Genomic DNA, 21,156 nt, shown 5'->3' with positions numbered 1-21,156 from the left:
TTTTGAAATCATCGAGGAAGATCCTTAGATGCACAATAGAATTACCAACGCAGACATAGGTTAAGAAGCCTTAGGACTTATCCTTAGGGGACTTCTACTTGCATGTGAAAAAGATGGGTATTATACCCATCAATAAATACTGTCCAAAGGCATCAATAAATGAATAGGTTAAGAAGCCTTTTACCCTTAGGGGTGTTCTACTTTGGGGTGAACAAGATGGGTGTTATACCCATCGATAAACATTATCGTAACACCCATCGATAAACATTATCAAAGGGCACCAAAAATTTGCATTGTAAAAAGAAAGGAAGGCTTACAAGGCGCATCCTTTTGGGGTGCTCAAGGCAACGTGCAAGATTGTAGCATTTCCTTAATGCTGTAAAATGTGTTTTTCCCTATATTTCTTAATTTCAAAAGTAACGATTAAACTAACGCAACTACTAAATACAGCAGTAAGAAAGGAAGATGTGCCAGATTGTTACAATCAAAATGGCAGGTATGGTGTCAAATTAAGGGGCATGCTAAGAGCATTTCACGCTCATTAAGCCTTGTATTAACCCTATCCGTGGATGGCAGGGAAAATTTCCAAACATTTTTAAAATTTAATTAAATTTATTTATTTAAAAAAAAGCCCTTCGGTCAAACCCCTTGTAGTGGGGCGCGTTTTTGAAAATCAGGCAATGGCGATGGCGCCGGGCCCGTTGACTGTGTTTTTCATTTTATAAATTCTTTGGGAAAATTGGGTCCCTCTCTTTTGTCTCAGTTTTTGTCCAAGAAAATTTCTTATTTCCTTTTCTCAATTTGTCTGTCTGAAGTTTTGTCCAAGGAAATTTATTGTTTCCTTTTCTTTGAAATGGATATTTTGTCCAAGGAAAGTTCGATCAAAATCAGACAAATACAAGAAGGGGTCGATTCTCCAAACCATTGCCAATTTGTAGCTTGATTTTCAGACAGATTTAGGGGCTTTCCAATGATTAAGAAATGCGTTGATGATTATGATGATAACCCAATGTTGCAGCTCGATTTTCAGACAAATTAGAGAGCGTCTCACTGATTATGATGATAACCCAATGTTGCAGCTCGATTTTCAGACAAATTAGAGAGCCTCTCACTGATTAAGAAATAGCAGGCCAAAATGTGGCTGGAATTCTCACAAATTCCAGCTACAGCTTTGCACACTGTTGACAGGGTGACACGCCAAAAGGAGAAAGAAGCAAAAGTCAATTAGCATGTTTTCCTATTTCAAGGCGGAAAATTGGGTGTGTTTAGAGGAGCTTTTAAATTATGATGCTTCCCTTGCTAAATTGTTTTTGGGTGTGTCTAGAGGAGCTTCAAATTTTATGATGAGAGCCGCTGGGAGAAATGGTGATGCAGTAGGTATTGCAGAATTTCGATGTTGAGAGAATATGGGGACTGCAGTAATTCTCTTACCAGTAGAAGAAGAAGGAGCATCAGCAGCAGCAGCAGGAGAGACAGGTCAGATTCTCGGCCGCGGCACCCCCCCCCCGCCCCCCCCTGTAGATGCAAATTTACCTGGTTCCTTTTGCATGTGACCAATTTTCATGTGCGCGTGTGTCTCCTTTTCTTCCTGTCTCTGTCTCTCCTGTCCCACAAACACGTATGTTGGGTTAGCATTTGACCTTAATTACTTGCATTACCAATCATCTCTCTCAATCATATGACCCACCGGTTGAGTAGTCCGCACCTGTGTTGCATTTAACTCCCTTCTCCCTCCCTCTCTCTCTCTTGTTCTTCCCACGATCCATCCCAGGTCTTCGCAAGGCCTCCCTTCTTCGTTGGGGCCTGCCCCCTCCTCCCAAGCTGGGTTCAAGCTCCCCTGTCTCGTTGCCCTTTTGGAGAAGAGAGGCACACCTACATGGGCAATCATTGGGTGACGGGGAGAAAGAGGGTGGTGTCCATGATCATGGATGGCCGAGATTTCACCCAGGTGATCCTGAGCCCCAGGGCATCCAGCCTCAAAAGCCCAGGGGGCAGGCGTGCGCTATCATTCTCCAGGAAGAATGAGTTGGAGCAGCTTGCATTGTTTGGAAAAGCCCATATCATGGTGGATGGCTCGGAGGTGAAGCCCCACTTCTTGGAACAGGACGCTGGCATTGCTTGCGACCCTCAGCTCGCATGTGGCAAATCCCCGTTCAAGCTAGGATTCAGGCATTTGGCATTGCTCCTCATGGCCGTGTTAATTATAACCTTGCTCATTGGCAAGATCGCCACCTTGGCATCGGTGTGCTTCAAGCCCAAAGAAACATCTCTAATCAAGGTACCACTGTTCATGCACCACATTTGTGAATTTTACATTGGTCACCTCAATTGTGATTGTGACACATTGGTATCACTGGCAGCCATGGTTGCCTGGCTCTTGAAAGTTGGAACAACTTCAGCATGCTTGTCATGGACTCCATAATATTCAGAAAGTTGAATGGGGTATTGGCAAGTTCAGGCAATACATGGGAAGCATCTAATTGTCTGGAATTATGTGGTCAACCCGGTTTGCATGGCTGTTTGGTACATCAGACTAACTGTATGCATAAGAGAGAGTGCTGTTGGTCTTACACAGGATTATGAAAATTCCATTGCTTTGCTGAAGGTAATTAAAGAAACCAGCAAAGCTTGTGTGTTAATAGAAACTCTCTACCACTCATTTTTGCTTGCTTGAGTTTCAACTATTTGCATGTTGCCGCCAGCCAATGAGCTGGATGAAAACCCTGCATTGCCCTGCAGGTAATACTCGAAGATGCCCCTATGAAAAGTGGCAGTCGTTATCAAATAAATTATGTAGTTTCGGAGGATTCCTATGATAGACCATCCTCTCTGTCCACTGCATTACAGGTGAGTCAGTTTGATATTGAAGGCCTTTTCACTAGCCTTCTGTGAGATACAGTCAATAGCAATCTCCCTTGAATTGATCATCTGTCAAATATTGATAGGCTTTGGAGCTGAAGGATTGGCTTTGGCGAAAACCTGATAGTGAGAATTTTGAACCATGCATAGACTCTCCACAGAATCAGAGAGGTGAGTGATTTTTGTGTGGCTCTTGTTTCAAGTTACGCTCATGGTATTAGGAACTGAAATCTGTTGCATTAGGTGTGGTGCTTAGAAAGAAACCTTTTATTAATTTATTCATAAACTGCTGATTTTCAGCACGAGGAAACAAAACAAATGGCTACATTATGGTAAATGCCAATGGTGGCTTAAATCAGATGCGCACAGGAGTAAGTACTTTTCTTGAATATATGAATCATAAAGAGTTGGCTATCTTCAGTCAGAGAAGATCACAGTTAGACGAACCTACTTTTGCACTTTCTTTGTGTGGACAGATCTGTGACATGGTTGCTGTAGCAAAGATAATGAATGCCACTCTTGTAGTGCCATTCTTGGATCATACATCTTTTTGGGCTGATACAAGGTTTGCACATTTAAAGTATCAATTGGTTCCCTCAAGTTTCTGCGTTCTCTCAAGTTATCAAACTTTGCTGCTGCCAGTTCATAAATGTCTACTAGAATTTCGCTGTCTTTCAATTCCAACACAGTCTATAATATCTGACTGCAGTGAATTCAAGGATATATTTGATGTGCAGCACTTCATTCGTACTTTGAAAGATGACGTGCACATTGTGGAGTCTTTGCCGGCATCCTTGAGAAAGGTTCATCCTTTTAAAAAGGCACCGATTTCTTGGTCTCAGGTAGTTCTTGTAGCATTCTTGCATATGTAATTAAGTGCTTATTATGTAGCCCTTGCTCTTTGACTTATGTTGAGAAATGTGCAATCACATCCACTATAGCCTCTTTGTAAGGAACAACAAGGCAAAGAAACACATTGCAAATAAAAACTTAGACTAGGTCATGAATGCATGGTTTATTAAAACCACAGTTGGTGAATACCATGGTTACTTTCCACCTTTTTCCACCTACTGTAAGCCTATAAAAGGCACTCATCCCCACACTCATTTTATCTATCATTCTCATTCAGTTGTACTTGCATTATGCTTGGATAATATCAATTGTTCTTCTTTGTCATTGCTTATGCCTCATTATGATTATCTATTTGCTCATTGGTGTTCCTTCTTAGTATGTATCTTCAATATTTTAACATGATATCAAAGCGAGTTTCAAGTTAATGAGTCATTAGGCCACTGATTGGGTCAATCCAGTTTGAATTTCTGGCTCCCTCCACATTTCCATGAATCTCTCACCTACTTCCATAGCCACCCACCTTCATTGGAGGGCTTGAATCTCTCAAATCAGGCTGACATTGGTGGCTCTCCTCTCCAGCATTGTGTGGTTTCCCAGTCGCTACCTGTTTGCACCTGCAGTCCATTTGTACAGCCTGTGCAGTCCATGTGTGCAACATTGCTGACGATTTCCATGGGGTTTTTGAAGCCTACTATCTAATCTACCTCCCCATCAAATCTCTTGCAATATAATCACCTGTACATGCTGCAATCAGCAAAAAATCAGTCGCCTGCTGTAACCCTAATAGAGAAGCCATAGCTCTTTCAACTTCAAGCTTCTATTTCACTTCATTTTTCTCCTCTACCACTCAAGCCACAATGGTACCACTCAAATATCATTAGATTTGGCATACATTCTCACAACAAATTATTGAGGAGGGGAGATCTTGGTGATTTTTTTTGCAAGATTGAAGCATAGTCAAGCATAGTGTCTCTTGACACTGATCTAGTGACTCTTGTCACTGTGTCATCTGACACAATCAGCTTTGCCTCTGATCAAATCTGAGTATTTTGTGCTACTCTAGCATCAAATCAAGGAGGGGAAGACTCGGACCTGTAAGATCTTGAAGACCTCAAATCTCTTTAAAGATTTCAAGTTCAAAGGGCATACTAGTCACCTAGTATCTTTTGATACTAATCACCTAGTGCTTCTTGGCACTTGTGCTCAACTCTTCCGCTGCTGAAATCTAAAGTTTTTGGAGCTGATTTGCTGCTGATCTTGCAACCTCAACAGGGGCAAGGACTCACTAACAGTTCGATTCAACGGTGTCGGATTCCATACATGGTACATTAGGATCAAACTGATCCTGATGAAGAAAGGCTTGTGGTCAATCACAAGTGGTTAAGAGAAGAAACCAAAGGAAGCTGCACTTTCAGCCATATGGGATAAAAATGATGATAAGGCTCAACCTGTCAAAAGATGACGTACCAGTGAGACAGTAGGGTTTGCAGGGAGGAACGTGGAGTAAACTCGGCAAACATGGAGAAGAGAAGAGAAGAGAGAAAAAACTCTAATGAATGGAATGATGCTCTGAATCATGGAGTGAATGTGATACAAGGGAATAAGACTGCCATAGCACAAGGAAGATGATGAAGACAGCCACGAATCACTAACCGCAATGTCCTTCTGAAGGGGTGTGAGGGTAGTGGAGAGGCTAGAGAGAAGAGGTGACGGACTGAATGAATCAGCCGTGAGGAATGAATGAGAGAGTGGCCTATAAATAGGCACAGTTAGTCCAGGGTGCCCATTTTTGGGGCTGCAAATCCTAAATGCAAAACCGCAAACTACGGGTAAAGGGTGAAGGGTTTCTCAATACCCCCTCTCAAGCCCAAAAAGGGGAACAAGAGAAGAGTGAGGTGGATATGCAATGCTACATGTTGAAGAATGCTCATGCAGTAGATGCCACTTGGACAGTGTCCCTTATGGGGAGATTATTCACTTGCCCAAGCGCCCTAGTACAAAGACGATGAAAACATGTAATGCATAGGAGGTAGAGGATCACCAAGATCCAAGATTTCCACCAGAAAGGGAACCTGCAATAAATAATAGTAGACAGAGTGAACTAGAACCCGAAACTCAACCTTCGGAGGGAAGCCACTAACTCCATGCATCCATGCTGGAAGGAATACAAAGGCCTCACCAAGTCGCGACTGAACCTCCGAGGTCCCAATCTAGGTGGTACTTAAAGATCCTGGGTATCAGTAGAAGAGATGACTGGTCGAAGACAGCCACCCCAAGAAAGTAGAGGATGGGTGAAGAACTTCATGTGGAGTAGGTTCCCCCTCTGAGATGGGAGATGGAGGGGCACTCGCTGAAGTCGAAGAAGAAGTAGATGTCTTCTCCGAGGACAAAGAAATAACATCCCCCTCTGAATCCCCCTCTGAAGTAGATAGGGAATCCAAAAACTCATGGATCACAGACTCCAAAATGTCTGATGACAAAGGAAATACTGCTGGTCGTGCCGAAGAGCTCCCAAAGGTAGCCTCTTGAACCTGAGTAGTCAAGGGTGGGGAAGGGTAGAGCTCAGAAGGAGCAAGAGGTGGGCAACAGTCGCTGTCTCTCAATGGAGCGAACTGGGTAGCCGAAGAAGAGGAAGGAGTCAAGCAGTCACTGTCTCTCGAAGGAGTGAATTGATGAGGAGACGGTATCAAACAATCACTGTCTCTCGATGGAGCGGACTACAGATCCGTAGGTCGTGGAAGCCACTGTATCTAAAAATAAGTGGGAGAAGACTGCAGCTGGCATTGCGACGATCTCCAGGAGGTCGTAGCGCCAATCGATCCTCTATGTGCTCGAAAGAACTTAGTGCGCAACGGATGCATCTTATTGCCTTGAGCATAGTACTCTGATAGTTGATGTAGAACAATCTCTGTGGCCCAGAAAGGAGAGGTAGCACAAGGAGTGCCTGGTGGAAGACGCATATACTCCGGGGGATGGGGAGCAAAGGTTGAAGTCGGCAAGCATTGGTGGTGTATCTGGTGATGCCACAGTAGGAGTACCCAATAGTCTGGTCATCTATTGGTAAAGAAGCCATGGATACCAATGTGCCTTGCTGAAGAAGGAAGAGGTCAACCACCATAAACCACGAACTGCAATGTCCGCCTTAAGGGATGTGAGGACAGTGTGAAGTATGAACCACAATGTTCGCCTCAAGGGGTGGGAGGGCAATGGAAGGGCTGGAAGTGAGCTGCCAGTGGGAGGAGGATGCAACCAGCAGCAAGAGGTTGCAACCAATAGAAAAATGCAGGTGAGGAGAGAGAAAGACTAAAAACGCAGGCAGGACAGCCTACAGGATAGAGAAAGACTAAAAACGCAAGATAAAACAGCAGTAGCAGTCAATATGCTGAAATCAGCTCCGAACAGTGTGTGATAGGCTGGAAACAAGTGCCAAATTGTTGTAGACAGCAATGGCCAGCTTGGACCGCGATGTCCTCTGTGTTTGGGGTATGGGTAGCAAGTTGAAATACGTGAAATCTGCAAAAACGAGATTGTTTTCTGAATGGAGAGTGATCAGCAACAATCGTTTTGCTGTAAATAGCTGCAAACTGCGGGTGGAAGGCTGGAAATAGGTGCCAGACTGTAGATAACAGCAACAAGGGATAGCTGAGACTATGATGTCCTCCGCGAAAGGGGTGTGGGCAGTAAGCTGAAAACACTTGAAACTTGCAAAAACGAGGTTTTGATGCAGCAGAAGAAAAAGAGAAGTGGATGCCGAACTCGCCACCAATCTTTGCCTTCATTGGAGTGAAGGATCTTTGCCACTGTTTGAGTAGATCCAGCTCTGATACCATGTCAAAAGATGACATACCAGCGAGAAAGGGAGGGTTTGCGGAGAGGAACACGGAGTGAACTCGGCAAACATGGAGAAGAGAAGAGAAGAGATAAGAAACTCTGATGAATGGAATGATGTTCTGAATCATGGAGTGAATGTGATACAAGGGAATAAGGATGCCGTAGCATAAGGAAGATGATAAAGACAGCCACGAACCACGAATCACGAACCGCAATGTCCTCCTGAAGGGTTGTGAGGGTAGTGGAGAGGTTGGAGAGAAGAGGTGGTGGACTGAATAAATCAGCCGTGAGGAATAAATGAGAGAGTGGCCTATAAATAGGCACAGTTAGTCTAGGATGGCGCCTCTTTTTGGGGCTGTAAACCCTAAATGCAAAACCACAAACTGTGGGTGAAGGGTTTCTCAATACAAGCTATTATCAAGCTCGAACTTGATGATAGCTATATTCATCATGTTGATGATTGTGAAACCTCTCAAGCAACATGAGATTTATTAGAAAACCTATTTGGAGCTCACTCAAAATCCTCCAAATATGGCTTACTGATTGAATTTTTTAGGCTTGACATGAAAAGTAGTACCTCACTTGCAACTCATTTGAATTATATGGAAAGCTTGTTGATACAACTTGCAGGAATCAACTTGAAGATGGATGAAGACATTTTCATTGGAGTGCTTCTCAAGAGTCTTCCACTTGAGTTTGATAATGTGTCTACCACATTAATCAACATGCCAAAGCCGAAGCTTGTGGATATCAAAGCCTTTCTCCTGGAAGAGAAAAAGAAGGTCAAGAGCAAGGGAGAAACAAGCATCCCAAGAGGAGACCAACAACTCTATGTGAAAGGGAAGAAGAGCATAGTTCGTGACTTTTGTAAGAAAACTGAGTATATTGAGAAATTTTGCCATGCTAAGAAAAGGTCTCAAAGAGCATATCTTGCCACAATCAAAGAAGATGAAGACAAAAATGGAAAAGAAGAAGAAGAAGATACCCAAGAACAAAAGGATAGGACTCACTAGTCCCTCTTTTGTAGCTCATTTTCTGATAGACTTTTTAAAGTTTTAAATGTGGACTTGCCTAATGTTCTTACCATAAGCTCCTGTACTCCTCATGTAACCTTTGCACACTACAACCTCTACACACCTAGTGAGGCCTTGTGATAGCCTCTAGCTTTGTATGGTTGGTTCTTTCCATGTCTACACTTAGCAAGGTTCTACTCATGATAGCCTCTGTATACTCAAGTGTCTTTCTTGGTAATGATTGAGGAGGTGTTGAGAAATGTGCAATCACATTCTCTATGGCCTCTTTGTAAGGAACAACAAGGCAAAGAAACACATTGCAAATAAAGACTTAGACTAGATCATGCATGCATGGTTTATTAAAACCACAATTGGTGAATACCATGGTCACTTTCCACATTTTTCAACCTACCAATACCACCTACTGTAAGCCTATAAAAGGCACTCATCCCCACACTCATTTTATCTATCATTCTCATTCAGTTGTAGTTGCATTATGCTTGGATAATATCAGTTGTTCTTCTTTGTCATTGCTTATGCCTCATTATAATTATCTATTTGCTCATTAGTGATCCTCCTTAGCATGTAATATTTTAACAACTTACACTCCTGTTTGTCGTGACACAGTCTACATACTATAAGGGGGAGATGGTTCAACTTCTTAAACGAAAGAAGGTCTTGTATTTTACACATGTAGACTCCCGCCTAGCCAACAATGACTTGCCTCTTTCAATCCAGCGCCTTCGCTGTACAGCAAATTATAAAGCATTGAGATTTGCAAAACCTGTTGAGGAGCTAGGCAGAACTCTTGTCAATCGACTTCGGAGTGAGGCTCCTTATGTTGCCCTTCACTTGAGGTATGGTGATTTCCCGAATTCTATGGTTGTAGGTGAGATCGCTTGAGCTGGATTCTTAACAGTGTGTTTATTCAGGTATGAGAAAGACATGCTGGCTTTCACTGGTTGCTCACATGGCCTTACAGCTGAAGAAGCTTCAGAGCTGCAGGATATGCGATATCAAGTTAAGCATTGGAAGGAGAAGGAGATTGATGGAGAAGAGAAGCGCCTTTCAGGTGGCTGCCCTTTGACACCTCATGAGACTGGCTTATTTTTGAGAGCTATGGGCTATCCATCATCTACCAATATCTATATTGTAGCTGGAAGCCTCTTTGGGAATGACAGTTTGGCCTCCCTCAAATTTTTTTTCCCAAATGCCTATTCACATGAAACTTTGGCATCTGAAAAAGAGCTCTCTTCTTTGAGAGGTTATCAGAATAGGCTAGCTGGACTGGACTACATTATGGCAGTAGAAAGTGACGTATTTGTGTATACTTATGATGGAAATATGGCAAAGGCAGTACAGGGTCACCGGTATTTTGAAGGCTATCGCAAAACAATTATTCCTGACAGGTTTGTGGATCTGGTGACTAAGCTTTCTGAGTGATCATGCTTATAGTCGTTTGTGCTGAAAAATGGATTGATTTTTCTTCAACTGTTGGCCTGTTGACCAAATATTGCAAGAATCCTAAACAAAATTTGACACCGATTTCCAAATTATGTTGGATTTACTTTCATTGATCCTTGTGGTCATGAATTACCTGTCCTCCCGATCTGCATTTATATCCTCTCATTGAATTGATGTCCATAGTAACCTGGTGTGGTGTTCTTGAGGCTTGGTGTTGTTGACTGTTGCAACTTGGCTGCAAGCTGTAGGGCCTGCCTCATTTTATTGGTTCCAACAGCCACATTCACTAGCACTTCTTTTGATCAGCAATCCCACAGCCTCTCTTTTGAGGGGTGTTGATATATTTGCGTGCATATCATCAATTTGATGATGTTAAGAACCCAATGAAGGCTGGATGAACCCACCACAAAGTCCTCCACCCCCCTCCTATATGTATATATACAAAAAAAAGAGAATAAAAAAAGAAAAACAAAAAAAGAAGAAAAACACAAAACACAAAACCACTCTACTCCTAATCCCTACCATCCCTTTTCCCTCACCTTACCCCTGCATTTGTTGGCCCCCATGTTCCTTTACCTCTTCCGCATGTGATCTCTCTTTTCCTCTGTGTCGTGCGCGTGTGTGCCTTCTTAGGCCTTGTTCGTGTGCGGGCTTTGATAGATTTCGTGATGCATGTTCGTGATTGTGGTTGTTCACACGCGAGGACGTGTGTGTGGTTTTTTTCGTGGAGTGACGCGCTAGCTGATGTTCACACGCAACTTGGGTACATTTTTCTGAATTTTTAAATCTTTGAAAATTGACAAACATTTTAAAAAACAAATGAAAACTTACAAAAACCCATTAAAAAACCATAATTACTAAAACAATTTGATACGTTTTGAAAAATTTCAGAATTTTTCTCAACTGAAAATGACAACAGAAAATTAGAAAATAATTTAAAAACCTTTAATTTCATGCAAAATTATCCAAAAATACTTGAAAAATAGTTTTTAAAATCAAGAAAATTCCAAAAAATCATACTCATCTTTCTTTTATTTTTATTTTTAACTTGCATGTGCTGAAATGATCAAAATTAATTGTCTAAGAAACCCTTATTTAATGTGTAAATTTTTTGAAAATTTATGTTTCCAATCTGAAAATGGCTTTTAAAAAAATTCTGAAAAATTCTAAAAAATCTATTGGACGTGTGCTTAACTTTCAATCTAGATTGCTGATTTTTTTAAATGGTAAAAATATTAATCCAACATTCATATCCAAATTCATTAATATTAGCTAACTTTTTCATCTCGTTGGATTTTCTTGATGGATTACATTGTGGTTGCATTCTCTTCATTACTGATAGTGCATTCAGATTATGCTTGCATATACACCCCTCCTCGGTATTCATTGTGACTGTCTATGTGTGTGGTGTGTGTGTGTGTAAACCATCTAAATGGTGCCTCGAACCCCTCCCCTGATCCAGTATGTGCCTTTGGTATTGCATGATTATTCCTCAGTGTTGGATTCGGACGTCGTTGCTAAAGTAGGATTATCCAAGTTTGTGGACATTTCCTTATAGCTAGTTTCAAATGATCCTGACATCTGTGAAAATTTTAACCTCTTACGGTAAGAGGTCTGGTCCTATTCGTGGTATAACTATTCTTATGACACCTAAGAGTCTGGGAAGGCTCTTTCTTTGAGAAGAGAAGGGCTTGCTAACCATGTGGGGGGTTATCTCTCCCCAAAGGGGATGTTGGTTGCTACACTACCAAGGGAAAACATGAATTTGCTGGTAGATCTTCTATCAGACATGCTACCAGCTCAATTTGCATCTGTGTATCCAAACACTAGTATATCCTTACCTGTCTCATAAAAAAGTCCATAATGCAAAGTGGATTTTACATACCTCAATATGAATCTAACTGCGTTCAAGCGAGGCTTTCTAGGTATGTGCAAAGACTAACTAACAAGGCCAACAACATAGCTCAAGTTTAGCCTTGTGATAGTAATGTAAATCAAATTTCCTACTATCCTCCTGACCATAGTAGTGTCTTCTATCTTATCCTCAATATTAGCATTTAACTTCATATTTTGCTCCAATGGCACTGAAAGAGGCTTACACGTTGTTATACCATACTTAGATAACATATCCAAGTCATATTGCCTTTGGGATAACCATATACCATCGTCACGTCTGATCACCTCAATACCAAGAAAGTACCTTAGCTCACCCAAATCCTTCATCTCAATTTTTTTTTTCAAAAAGTCCTTAACTTTAGCAATCTCACTGTCATTGTTACCTGTAATAATCAAGTCATCCATATAGATGACTATGATGACCAAACCTGCATCTCCCTTTCTCACATAAAGTGAGTGAATAGCATGAGAAACATAAAAGCCAATATTGACATATACTCTTTGATCTTGTCAGACCATTCTAAAACAGGTGGCTTACCACTAGGGTAGCCACTTGATTACGGGAGAGAGAGAGAGAGAGTGTGTGTGTGCATGCTCTCCCGAGATGGGAAACAGGAGGATCATCCCAAATTTAATCGTATGGTGCATCTGGGTTTGACTTCTATTGTTGATGCCAATCTTGTCAGCTGTGGCCCGTGGGGGGTTTATGTCCTTCCAAATAGCTAGGAGTCTTTATCAAATTCCTCATGGATATCGTGAGTTGTGGGGTCAGCTAGACAGGATGTTGCAACCTCTACAACCCTTTTTTGTACCCATTCTTGATCATTCCTGTTAGGACTGGGATCTTGGTTGTCTTGACCTTCAAAAGGCTTCAGCTAACCAAGTTTATCATCTCATGATTAAGGATTATCATTGGCTGGTTGATAAAGCCAATGTAACTTAAGGTATGCATAAATCTAAGGTTTGGTGGAAGATTGTGATGGAGGGTTGGCCAAATAAGACACCCTTTAAATGCAAGGTCTTTCTTTGGCGAGTAATCATTGGTGCACTGCCTCTCGCCTCAGTGTTCAATGGCAACTGCTTCTTTTGCATGACCACTGTGGAGTCCTGATGTCATCGATTTATCTCCCTTCCTTTAGCTAGGAAAATTTGGACTTTCTTGTCATATATTTGGAGAACTATGGTTGGTCCATGCCCCTTTGACTGGGTTTTTGCGCAGCCAAAATACCCACCCCGCTGCAACAATGTATGAATCTTATGTTTCATTTTCTCAGACTTTGGGGTTGTTGGCATAATTGGGTTACCTAAAATGCTTTCGTATTTGACTCAAATGCAGGTGTTCAAGGACATATTGCCAGAATCAACGGTCTCCTGCATTGGTAGTTAGATGTTATTTAGTATGCTGATCTTCTCCCTCGAAAGGATTTGATTCCTTGGCATATGACAATCTCCTCTATTCAATTGCCGTGACTTTGTATCTTTTTCTATAATGATGGCCTAGAGTCATCCTCCATCTTGTAATCTTGTAATCTCGTCCTTTTTTTCGTAATTAATACAATTACCTATTACATAGAGAGAGAGAGAGAGAGAGAGAGAGAGAGAGAGAGAGAGAGAGGGGGCCTTCTACATTGGCAGCTTGGCCTTATTCAGCACACTGATCTCCTTCCTGGGAGGACTTGGTCCCTTGGCATATGGCAGTCTCTGCTGCTTCTTTGCTGTGACTTTTGTACTCTCTTAGTGATCTGCTCTTCTGTAAAGCAAGTTTGCGCATGATGGCCTAGAACCATCTTGCATCTTGTGATCATGTAATCTTGTATTTTTTTTGCAATTAATACAATAACCTATTATGAGAGAGAGAGAAAGAGGGCTCTGCTGTCAAAATCTCTCTGTGCAGAGAGGTAGTCCCAAAGACAGGTACAAAACAGCATGAAAAGAGATGTCAATGTTTGCTAAAAGCCATGACCTATGACACCAAATTGATGAGCAGAAATGACCCCTGGTACATCTCATCATACGTAAACAAAATAACCAAAAAGTACTATCCTATGCGTAGAAGACCTCTTCGCTAATACATAGGGCAACCACAACAAACAGCGATTGCACCTTGTTAGAACAGCTACAGCCTAAGACTAGAAAAAACAGGTCTAGGAAACCATTAAACACAAACTTCTGCACTACTTCTGCACTAAACAAAATGTGGAATGGAAAACTTTGAGAAGTACGCAAACATAACTTGACAAAGGTTGTGGGAAAATCAGCCAACAAACTTAGATGAAATAAATTTCTGGGTGATATTTGGGCGTGGAATGTAATGATGAATGACAACTAGTACAAAATGGAGTTTTCAAGTTCCTTAGAAAAATTATATCTTGTGACTAAGCTTGGCTCTCTTACTATCCTCAAAGATCTGGCATGGGGTTATGATAAGAGGGATCTTTAAACACATCTCTAATGTCCAATCATGTTAGGAAATAATAGCCTAGGTCCTTAGATAGTTAGAGTGTATTGTTTGGTAGTAGGGGATAGAGACAGCTTTCAACATGTCTACGTGGCTTTATCAAAATGGTCCCCGGATGGTCCTCTGCTTTGGTGGAAAAGTTATAGAAAGGTATACAAAGGTCACACAAGTGAGCCTATAAACAGATGGTGTCCTGTGTCAAGCTAGAAATGAGTGTTGATTGTGCATGTGTCAGCCTCAAGTGTGCTCAAGTGCAGTGTGTGTGGCTGTCATCATTGTGTTTATGTGGTTGCTGATTGCTGCAGTTTGTACCCAGATATGAAGCCTGGAGTGCTGTACTTCGCATTGCCACAGCCTTGTCCTGATTGCTGATCAGTTTACAGAAATTTTGATCAGCCAAGCTGCTGATCTGGCTGTGTTTTGATCAGCATTTAGCAGTTTGCTGGTTCATGTCATATTTTGTGTCAGTTTGCTTCCTATTGTGTGTGCATATCTATATTGTTTTGTGAACAGTCAGGGAAGGTTGCTATCCATCATCTCTTTGTAGAGCTTCCTATGGCTTTAGCCTTTTCACAGCCTGAGTGTACTGTACTGCACTGTTTCAGTTGTGATATTAATTCCATGCAGGTTCTCTGCCAGAGCTCACCCATAGTGCTATCTACTGCTGCATTTTGCAGCAGCCCAGCCTTCATTGCATTGTGTGTGATTGCATTATCAACTCGTCTGTTCATTTCAGTCTCAAAAGTCAAATTCAAATTGTGTTCAGTGCTCCTTGACATCAAGATTGTGTGTTCAGGCGGTTCGTTACACTGCAGTTGACAGGCTGCTCTAGCCATCATGCCCAGTTCTCCAAATACTCGTTCAGTGGGGTTGGGGGTAAGTTGGTATTGGAGTGGCTATTGGGACCCCATGTGGTGTTTGAACTTTGACTACCTTCTAAACCCTACACTCTTTTGTTCAGTTGATTTGTTCTAAAAGGGTGCATGGAAGAAAACTAATTAGGTTCACTGGGGAGATCTGGATTGCCTGCCAAGCTTCTGCATGTAACACTACGAAAACCAACATCATGTGTCTCCTCTGCTGTGACCCACTATGAAGAGCATAGTGCCAAACAAAGGGTACTTGTCTCCCATGATCTTATGTGGTGTTGATGGTTTGCTGTATGTCATGTTGGTAATCATTAAACCAATGCTTCTCCATCCTCTTCCACATACACACTCTGAAGATCAGGTTAGGGGGGAGGGCTGGGGTGACCAGTGTATCAAAAAACCATAAATTCGTTCTTGACTTGTGGAACTACATCTGGCTGCATTGTCTCCTCTATGACAGCAAGTGTTGTAAGCCCTTGTACTAGTCCAGCGTGTTGCCTAAAATGTATCCTTGAGTCTAAGCTAAGACTAAGCCAAGGACTTGTGGTAAGATGGTTTGTGTTCACAAGGGTGGCTGAGATGGGTCCAAGGCAGCCCAAGATGGGTGGACTTAGCACAGCCAGTGGACCAGCACCACGTATAACCATCTCCATTACAAACAGAGGGGGGAGCCCCTCACTTGTCAACCTGAAGTTGGATGGACTGCCGTAGCTGTCTTAAATATATCCTCTGCTCTTTAAATATACCTGAAGGAGCTAAGGTTTTCTGAAGGAAAGGTATGCTTCAACATATCCTGTGGACAAGTAATCAGCTTGAAGTAAGAAAGAAGAACAGCCATAGATACAACTCTTGATGAACCCTCTGCATGCTGGTTGTGTTGCTATGGGGGTCATCTCACTGAGCAAGGTGATGGACCAGTAAGTTGAACAGGGCTCAACGAAACTACTCAATATATGAACTGGAATTGTATACTCCAATAACATTGTTTATTTGGTGCTAAGTTGAGAATGTACTTGATTTTCGAAGTATCAACTTTGAAGTGATTGTTAAGCGAAGGACCAAGGTTTCTTAAGAGTTTGTTAAGGTTGTTGGCAGGAAACAGTTTTGACTATCACAAGGATTCACAGAATGTGGTGGAAGACTAGTTCGATTGTATGCCTAGGATTTTGGGGTCGATTACATACCATAAGTGACTCTTGCAGTCATTAAGAGTGCACAGATGATCTACCTTATGCCTGAGAATGTCGATTAGTTTCAAAGAGGGTTCCCGAAACCAGAACTGCTAGCGAAGATGGAATTGCCATGAAAAGAAGTATGCCAAGGATACAAGTCAGGACAGTCTGCTGAAAATAGTTGTTTGGAAGATCTTAATTGACTCTTAGTGTCTCCTAAAAGGTAGAATTTGTTTCCCCCATGGATGCTAATATTAGGTGCTAAATGCCTGTGATGTGTTTGCAGAGTGTGGAGGATGTCTGCACTAATAATGATATTTATTGGCACGGATTGACTAAAGACACCCAAGATGATAAACTACTCCAACTGCTAGATGAATAAAACTGATCACCCAATGTCCTAGTTGAACTGATAATAAATAATCAAAGGCTGCATGCAGAATGCAAGGATTGGGGGGGGGGGGTGTGGAGACTCACATGGGGAGAGAGAGAGAGAGAGAGAGAGAGAGAGAGAGAGAGAGAGCGCTAACATCTGATCTGCCATTTCAGAGAAAATCTGGTTCGACTGGTTGATGACTATAAGTCTAATAACATCTCTTGGAAGGATTTCCAAATTGCAGTTAAAAGGTTGCATGCTAACAGGACAGGTTCTCCACATGTTCGACATCGAGGCAAGAGCCCAAAGCTAGAAGAGAGCTTCTATGCCAATCCTTTCCCTGACTGTATATGTGAAAAGGACCAGCCCCTAGAAGAAGCTAGGTGAAGCTGACCAGTTTCTCAATTGTTTACAGGATCTCTCAGCTAAGTTATGCATAAGCTTTGCAGTCCCTAGAACAGAGATCCTCTGGTAGTTCAATTATTCTTTGTTTCTCATACCAATAAAGCACATCATTGCTATCTGTACAAAAGAGCAGTTCGCAATAAATAGGCCTGCACCTGTTGCAAACTATACCATGGTATTGATATTCTCTGCCGTCAAATATCTCACAAACAGCAAAGGTCATCTGGTGTTATGAGTGTGCCATTTGCATAGGGGTAAGTTGCTAATACATCTGGAATGCTGGGATGCAGTTCTACCTATTATCTGCACCATTGCCTAAAGCCGAAAAACTGGCTCAGGACAGGCCAATCAAACGAAAATCAATTTACATATATAAAGCATAACAAAGCAATCAAAAAATGCCCAGATGGATCAACCCACATGTAATAAGCTCGCTTACCCACGTAACAAAACAACTGACGCATGAACCCAGATGTAATAAGCTCTCTCACCAAATATGCACATTGGTGCAAATGTAGGTTAGGATCTCTAGTCCTTGCCAATTGCAATGGTGCTCCGTTCTATGTATGAAATGTATGCTATTGATGGAAGACATGAAACTTAACTTTGAGGTTGGAACAACACTGCTTTATGCAATTTAACAATATAATACTAAAATACTCATTGAAGATAGATATTTGTGTTATATCTGATTTAAGAATTTGTCATGTCATGAATACATTGCCCACCCACATGTGCAAAAACACTAAGGATATAAGGATTTGAAATCATGGCTCCATGTACTAATGAAGCGTAAGTAGCTGAAGCAAACACTAATGGCCTTTTGAGGGCTTTGGAATCAACAAGTTCAGGATGAAGAGGGCAAGGTTTACAGTATGAATCAGGTGCACAGAAGTACCACTCTTTACCATGTGTATTAGCTTCTGAACCAAAAGCAATGCCTCCTTTAACCCTACTATGAATCGGTACATCTATGTCCCAGTTGATACTATGTGCATTAGGGTAAAGGGGTAAATAAGGTGATGCCGCCCCACCCCCCTCGCCGCAAGCCACCCTTCATGAAGGTTTGGAACCAACAACAATACCTCTTTCAATCTTACCGATTTCTAAATTCACCTCTCTCTCACTCTCTCACTCTCTCTCCTTGAAGGTCGTTGGAATTAGAGAGCAATCAAATGCACAAGAGGCCATTTGGCCGGTATGCGAAAGTCATATTCACCATTAAGAAAAACAAAACCCAAAAGAATCAAAATGTCACAACAAGAAAGAGAAAACTTGTTGAAGCCCTTTAACATAAGAGTATCTTGCACCATCATGCACAAGCAGTGATTGAAGTCATGTGAATAATCTCTACGATGGAGCAACCACATCATGAATGACAACCCTAGAAATCTAGAAGCCATCTACACAACAATAAGCCTCTAATGTGACCAATATGACCATGAATTGAAGATAAAAGCATCATTGCCTACTTTGCCCATTCCAAAGTTCAATCCAACTCTCTCTCTCTCTCTCTCTCTCTCAAACTTGCACAGCTATAATCTTTGTGGTTGAAAGCACTTCTTAAACTCCTTGCATACTTATTGCAAAGTCTCCCTCTTTTTGCAACAACCAAGTGGAAGTGTATGATCTTGATTAGTGGACCATCCCATGTTTGGAGTACCAACGATTTCATGATGCTCACGATAACCCCAAAGTCTACGATCCCTCTTTTCATCATGGCACCTAAGGCGAGCACTAGAAGTGTAGCATGCCTCTTAGCTCCTTTCCAATAGACATTCACTTCCAAGGCTCCTAGTATTTTATTAGGTGTACTATTTAGAATGTAGGTGCTAGGAATAAGCCGTTGGAATGTAATATTTGCTTGTTCTAAAGTACCTTCTATCCAAGACTTGAAGGCTCCCCATATGAGAGGAATCTATTTAAATAGAATTCTAATTGGCTGTGATACATGTATGGAAGCTATTGATGCAATCATACTAGGACCCACATTTTCAAATGTATTAATCTTTGCTTCGAGTTGATCCAACTTTATCCTTTTGAGGACATTATGGAAAACTATTCTTCATTTATAGGGTTGGAAATAGATCTCCCAAAAACTCATGGGCTTGTGAGGTTGAGCATCATGCTATGCGCTTATCACGGCTTGACCATCTAGGTCCAACTCTGCTTCTTTGTCTCAAAATTATTCTTGATCTTTCTTGATTCAATCTTTTATTGCGTCAAATATTTTGAGCTGATTTTTTACATCAAGATACTCTCCCACTTTTCCACTTCATACCTTCTCATTTTTTAACATAGTGGTGGTAGATTTTGTTGATCTTTTATTGCATTGAATATTTTGAGCTGATTTTTTACATCAGGATACTCTCCCACTTTTCCACTTCATACCTTCTCACTTTTTAGCATAGTGGTGGTACATTTCACTTTTATAACCACTTTGCCATGTGTAACAAGCCTATCAAATGCTCCTTTGATGGATTTTGGTAGCCTAGACCTAGCCAACACCATTTAAGATTGACTCCCTTGGACTATCATAGACTTTGTTACCTAGGATCGCTAGAGTCTACCTTGTAGGAGAAGCTCCACCCCATTCCCATGAGGATTAACCTAAAAATACGATTCCTAAATAATATCAAAGTCACCTAACAATTTATCTAGTATCAGTTACCTGCAATCGCTTATGCAAATCAGCCCAAATTGAAGCAGACTTGTGTTGCACTTGGTTTAAAGAGATTGAGAAACGAGGGGGAGCTAGCATGTTAACCCCTCTACCCATAAGCCTAAAGTCTTACCCTAGCCCCCTGAAACAACACAAGGTCATACTGTATAGTATTTCCTAGGACTATTATCGTCAAGCTTTTTCTTATAACATCTTGAGTCTTATGCATTTGAAGGAAACTCTCGGCTCACCAACATCACTTGACCATAGGATGGACTCGTCGAGGATCTGCCCTCCCCCTTCTCTTTTATGATGAAAGTGCTTGATTATCTAATTACCTAGCACATTTAATTTGACATTTAAAAATAACTTCCTTAATTGGCCCATTAACATGAGGTTCATTCACGCAATTTAGGCACAAACATAAAGACAATGTCAAACGGTCTTTGAAAAAGCAACTACAAGAAATATATTATTTCCGCACCTTCTCCAAGATGCAATGCCACATCAGCGATTTCTCCCTTACACTAGGACCTGTATCTAAAAATAACTTCTTGAGCTTGTAGGATTTCTACTCTATTTGAGTCCACTTTCAAGCACGTAATGGGAATTAGAACTAGAGCTCCATTGGTTCCCACATTCCCTAAGAGTAGAGTTGACCACTGTAGAGAGACCTCTCATCATTGAAGTTGGTCATAACTTCTAGGATGGAACTTGATTCCTGGTGGGGGAATCCGGTAGAGACTTAGGGTTCATCAACTTACCCCCTTGGGAAATTTCCAAGATTCAATAAAAGGTAAGGCAAATCGACTATCTTTAGAACTAAGGAAAGTGATCTTTTTCCATGACAAGTATAATGTCTCTTCAAGACAATAACAATCAAACAGTCCCTTTGAGTATTCCACAATGAATAACTAGTTTATCATCATATTCCGAGTGCAACTTGACAAGAAGCCATTCATGACAATCCAACCATGCATTCCATAAAGAAATGTTGCACACCATAATTCCCTACATAAGAATGCAACAAATTTTAGGAATTTAATACTTAGGTCAGTCTAAGCATGAGTTGCTTGAGTTTTAGAGAGTTTCCTTTTCATGCTTAGGTTTTGGGTATGGAGGTTATAACCCTCTTTTTGTCCTTAGGAGTCCATGGGTTTCTTTGAGTTCATATAAGCCACTTCTAATGTGTCTACCATGTTGAAAATTAGTTGATACTTCATAGTTGCAACCTTTGTACATCAATAGTCACAACATCATAATCCATTGGCACTTTACAAGCTTCTAGTATACTATCAT

The 21,156-nt window shown here is 41.3% G+C and overlaps 1 protein-coding gene across 4 annotated transcripts; it reads left to right on the top strand.

Moving 5' to 3' along the window:
• The first annotated feature begins 907 nt into the window (after nt 1-907).
• On the top strand, nt 908-17,850 carry LOC148036953 (O-fucosyltransferase 19-like). 4 transcript variants are annotated; one of them, XM_087675878.1, is made up of 10 exons: nt 908-1,259; nt 1,387-1,476; nt 2,740-2,847; nt 2,946-3,030; nt 3,160-3,230; nt 3,336-3,424; nt 3,569-3,701; nt 9,183-9,412; nt 9,488-9,964; nt 16,964-17,850. In XM_087675878.1, exons 3-10 carry the CDS (start codon nt 2,761-2,763, stop codon nt 17,175-17,177), a joined length of 1,386 nt encoding a protein of 461 aa, XP_087532004.1. In that variant the 5' UTR covers nt 908-1,259; nt 1,387-1,476; nt 2,740-2,760; the 3' UTR covers nt 17,178-17,850. The 4 variants fall into 4 exon arrangements, 3 of the variants coding, with proteins under 3 accessions (XP_087532004.1, XP_087532003.1, XP_087532002.1); XR_015690536.1 differs by lacking the exons at nt 908-1,259; nt 1,387-1,476 and adding exons at nt 1,620-2,278; nt 13,252-13,432 and having other exon boundaries at nt 16,964-17,092; XM_087675877.1 differs by having other exon boundaries at nt 908-1,476.
• The last annotated feature ends 3,306 nt before the right edge of the window (nt 17,851-21,156 follow it).

Source organism: Lygodium microphyllum, chromosome 4, assembly GCF_053477565.2.
Source record: "Lygodium microphyllum isolate KBCC chromosome 4, Lygodium_microphyllum_v1.1.10, whole genome shotgun sequence".
Taxonomy (NCBI): Eukaryota; Viridiplantae; Streptophyta; class Polypodiopsida; order Schizaeales; family Lygodiaceae; genus Lygodium; species Lygodium microphyllum.
The sequence above is the reverse complement of the archived record's forward strand: the minus strand, read 5'-3'. Positions and strand labels throughout refer to the sequence as shown.

Coding starts and splice junctions, on each gene's coding strand:
- LOC148036953 (XM_087675876.1), top strand. CDS start 1,877: ATGGGCAATCATTGGGTGACGGGGAGAAAGAGGGTGGTGTCCATGATC. Junction 3,231..3,335: donor TAAATCAGATGCGCACAGGA/GTAAGTACTTTT, acceptor TTGTGTGGACAG/ATCTGTGACATGGTTGCTGT. Junction 3,425..3,568: donor TCTTTTTGGGCTGATACAAG/GTTTGCACATTT, acceptor ATCTGACTGCAG/TGAATTCAAGGATATATTTG.